This window comes from Scleropages formosus, chromosome 23 (genome assembly GCF_900964775.1).
Source record: "Scleropages formosus chromosome 23, fSclFor1.1, whole genome shotgun sequence".
Lineage (NCBI taxonomy): Eukaryota > Metazoa > Chordata > Actinopteri > Osteoglossiformes > Osteoglossidae > Scleropages > Scleropages formosus.
In genome coordinates this window covers 19,854,778-19,858,901 of record NC_041828.1, presented here as the reverse complement: position 1 = coordinate 19,858,901, position 4,124 = coordinate 19,854,778, and the positions used below count along the sequence as shown (strand labels likewise).

Here is a 4,124-nt window from a genome sequence, read left to right as displayed (position 1 = left end):
CAGTGAGGTTTTCCCCGGGAACGCCGGTGACGTGACTGCACAAGTCGGCTCGAGAACATTTGGCCACACCCCCAGAGGAAGCCGCAACGGGGAACGAAATGTACAGTTTATGTGAAGGTGGAAAAAAAATACCTTTACATTCGCGCCTCTCAGATCTGATTGGCTGCCTGTGATTCACGGAGCTCGTTCAGACCGCCTCGTCACTATTTTGTCGGTTTTTACCCCCATCCAGTCGCCCTCGTCCGGCCACGCCTCCCGAAATCCACAAAGTTTTAGTCACGGAGCACTCGCTTCTTGTTTATGTGCACGAGATGTCCACGCGCTCGCTCTCGGCCGGCGATTGGTCAACGTCTACGAAAACAGCGAATTTCGACCAATGGGAGAAGTGTGCACGCGCCGAGCCACACTGTACATTCCTCGCCCACATGCACAGCTGAAGTGATCAACAGAGGCTGCCGCTGATTGGCTAGAACTCGGAATATAAAAGCGGAGACTTCCCTCTGTCTCTAGTGTAACTGTTGTTACTTCAGGTATTCGTAGGTGTAGTGGCTTATACCGGCACTTTTCAATTTAGTTACAGTACAGCAAATATTAATTATTAATCTAAGACGATTTTACGAGTGACCGAATTCCAATATCTGACTGCCAGCTTTGTTTGCACCTACGGGACAGACTCGGGTAGTGTGAACTTATCTTTCTTCCAAGTGCGTCTTGGAGTTGGAAAGGTGCAACCATGGTGGCAATGACCAAGAAAGTGAAGACCTTCGAGATCGTGTTCAGCGATCCCGACAAGTCGTACTACTCGAGCGGGGACAAGGTGTCCGGCACCGTGGTCGTGGAGGTGTGCGAGGTGACCCGGGTGTCGAGCGTGCGGCTGCAAGGCGTCGGTTCCGCCAAGGTGGAGTACGCCAAGGGGAAGCAGCGATGCCGGGAAGAGATCGACTACCTCAAGTACGAGCAGGTGCTCCACCTGGACGAGCAGCCCACTGGTAAGTGCGCGGCGACACCGGGCTCGAACCTCTCTCTGTGTGACGATGGGTGCTGGATGGGCGTCTGGAGGGAGAGTTGACAAGTTCAGGTGGATCATCATACATGCGTGATGCGCGTGATTTGGGAGACTAACATGATGCATATTAGTGTAATATAACAGCCAGGGGTATGTGCCATGTGGCCTCTGAATGTGAGCTTGGGCTTGGGATGGAGCTCATGGGTGCTCCTCAGAGGGTGGACCCAGTGATGTTTTGGGGATCTCCACAAGTGGGCTGAGCTCCGGCCAGCTGCGGGCTCATGATGGATGGAAAAAGGGCTCCAAAAGCAGCTCTAGCTGGTGTCTTGTGGATGTAGTATATCTACAGGGCCATATGTTTTATGTTGTGTGTCAGAAATGCTGCAATGCAGTAAACATGTTTCTTCTTTGTCTTCAGATACTGATGGATCAGTCATCCTCAGGCCTGGCAACAAGTATGTGTACGCTTTTGGGTTCGAGCTTCCTCAGCAGGGGTAAGTGTTCTGAAGATGTTTTGCTCCCAATGCCATCTCAGTAGTCGTCCACACACTTCTGAGCCCCTGCAGCTGCTGTACTACATTACCTGTCTTGCCCCCACAGGCACTTGGTGTCCTCCTACAAGGGCAAGTTTGGCTTTGTGCAGTACTACGTCAAGGCCCTCCTGGAGCGTTCATCCCAGCCTTCCCTGGAGTGCAGGAAGCACTTTGAGGTGGAGGAGCCCCTGGATGTGAACACCCCAGACCTGATGGTGAGTAGTTTTCACAAGGGCTGCAAGTCCCACTACTAGTCAGCTGTCCCATGATTACCCAGCATGATTACCCAAAATGTTTTACAGAATGTTGACTTTTTTTCCTTTCTCCTTCCAGTCACCCTCTGCTGGGGCAAAAGAGAAGAAGGTGACTTGCATGTTCATCCCTGATGGACAGGTGTCTGTGAATGCGAAGATTGACCGCAAGGGCTTCTGTGAGGGAGAGGACATCTGCATCGATGCTCGTTTCGAGAATACCTGCTCACGCATCGTTGTGCCCAAGGCAGCCATCATTGCCAAGCACACCTACCAGGCGAACGGGCGCACCAAGACATTCCGGCAGAAGCTCTCGTCAGTGCGGGGCAACCACATCATCTCTGGCATGTGTGATGCCTGGCAGGGCAAGACCATCCGTGTGCCCAAGATCAAGCCATCCATTCTGGGCTGCAACATCCTGCGTGTTGAGTACTCGCTCATGGTGAGTTTCCAGTCTACTGAGGTCCCCTGTGCCAAGTATCAGGCAGCAGAGCACGTCATGTAGGCAAGGGTGGAACAGATCGAATAATGAGGGATTTTTTTTTCCCCCTTTCCAGATCTATGTGCACATCCCCGGAAGTGAGAAGCTCATGCTGGAGCTGCCCCTTGTCATTGGGACGGGTTCTAGTGGCATGAGCAGCCGCACCAACAGCATGAGCAGCCAAGATGGCAGCACAGCCTCCAACAGCTGGGTGTCCCTGCGCATGCCCTCGGCGCCCCCCAGCTACTGCGAGCTGGTCCGTGACTGCAGGCTTGACACGCCTCTCACACCACTGCTGGATGACTACGATGGTGGAGACAGCCCCATCTTCATGAACAGCTCAGCATTCCCATTCCCCCCACCACCTGTCTACAGTGAGGTAAGCTACCCCAGTACAAACATTCTTGTGTTGCAGTGTTGTCTAACAACATGTAGGGCAGTAGTTGAGCATTGTCTGTCTATTCCATCTAAACTTTCTTTTTGTCCCCATAGGTAGATGAAGAGTACAATGGGAACCAGTGTATCCTGCCAGTCTGTTGAAGTACGGTCAAGGACTTCTGCCCGTCAGATCTGAGCACATTTGTTTCTGTGCTCCTTGTGAAGGGGAAAAGCAGTGACTGCCATGAGGGGGCACAGAAGGTGACTGAAGGAAGCTGGGAGGTGTGGTGGCCTTCTGTGAAGGATGCTTGCCCTGAACAGAGGGAACTTGGCAGTGGAGCCTAGAATCCAGAAGTGCAGCTTTCTGCTTGTACTGTATTCTACCTTCTCTATCACAGGTTCAGCTGAACTGAACTTCACACCAGTATGGTGGTGCTCTTCCAGAAGAGGCTCCTGTCTTGAGTTCTGGGTTATGCAGGGTGCTCTTCCACTTTTCAGAAGCTGCTCTTCATGAATGCAAGCAACTGAAAGCTAATTCTTTAAACTCTACAGCTGCCATGTAGACACTTGATGACGCAGGACATGCAAACTCTGTAAAACCTGAAGCAGGTTCTCTTCCCTGTGTAATAAGTTGCTTTCAGGATATACTGTGTAATCATTCCAAAAGAAGCATGTATGTGAGCTGAAGTGAAACTTTCGTGGAGGGGGCAGGGGGGACCAGTTGTCAGCACTCGGCAAGCTGTGCAGAGTGGAGTTCAGAATTGTCGAATGTTTGTAACCAGTGTTTAAATTTTTCCTCATGTTATTGCACTCTTCCATGGCTGCAGTTGGCTGTGTAGCAGCCTGCAGGCACTGCAATGATCTAGTCTTCCACTTCCAGCAGCTCCTGTTTCTGCTGTATCTGAGCATGTAACTCTGTACAGGAGTATGAAATCTCTTACGAATTTTGCATGTCATTAAAGTTCCTGTATTCCAGTATAACTAGCCCTGGTGGCCTTCATAGGCCAACATGCACATGGCATGTGCCAAACCAGGGAACACTTTGCTGGAGTCCTGGGGCATGCTCTGGGAAATCAGGAAAAACCCAGGACTCCAAAGAGGGGTTTTTCCCAGCATGCATTTCAGTTGGGACCTCTAGTATGCTTGCTTGTTACTTAAAGCAGTGACTAATGTTCAACTGGTCTTTGAGAAGCTCAATATGCAATTTCATATTTTTATATTTTGTATTTGAATTTAAATGTTTTTTTTTTTTTTTTTTTTTTTTGTATGCAATCCAATGGGTTGGTTTTAAATAAACAAAACTACTATAAACTGCTTCCTGTATGTTTTGTCAACTGCAACTATCAAGTCAGAGCAGTTCTAATGGTAACAACTTTTGGACCTCACACCCATTCCTCTACAGTAGCTCATGGTTATTGGTTATACTTTGTCTTCAGCTCAGTGTCATGAGATTAATCAGTGGCATCCAGTATCTG

General features: G+C 49.8%; 1 protein-coding gene across 1 annotated transcript; it reads left to right on the top strand.

The window, feature by feature from the left end:
* The first annotated feature begins 501 nt into the window (after positions 1 to 501).
* Positions 502 to 3,860, top strand: LOC108942461 (thioredoxin-interacting protein-like). The gene is made up of 6 exons (XM_018765853.2): positions 502 to 989; positions 1,425 to 1,500; positions 1,607 to 1,754; positions 1,873 to 2,232; positions 2,348 to 2,650; positions 2,764 to 3,860. The coding sequence occupies exons 1-6, from the start codon at positions 734 to 736 to the stop codon at positions 2,809 to 2,811; spliced, it is 1,191 nt and encodes a 396-aa protein (XP_018621369.1). The 5' UTR covers positions 502 to 733; the 3' UTR covers positions 2,812 to 3,860.
* The last annotated feature ends 264 nt before the right edge of the window (positions 3,861 to 4,124 follow it).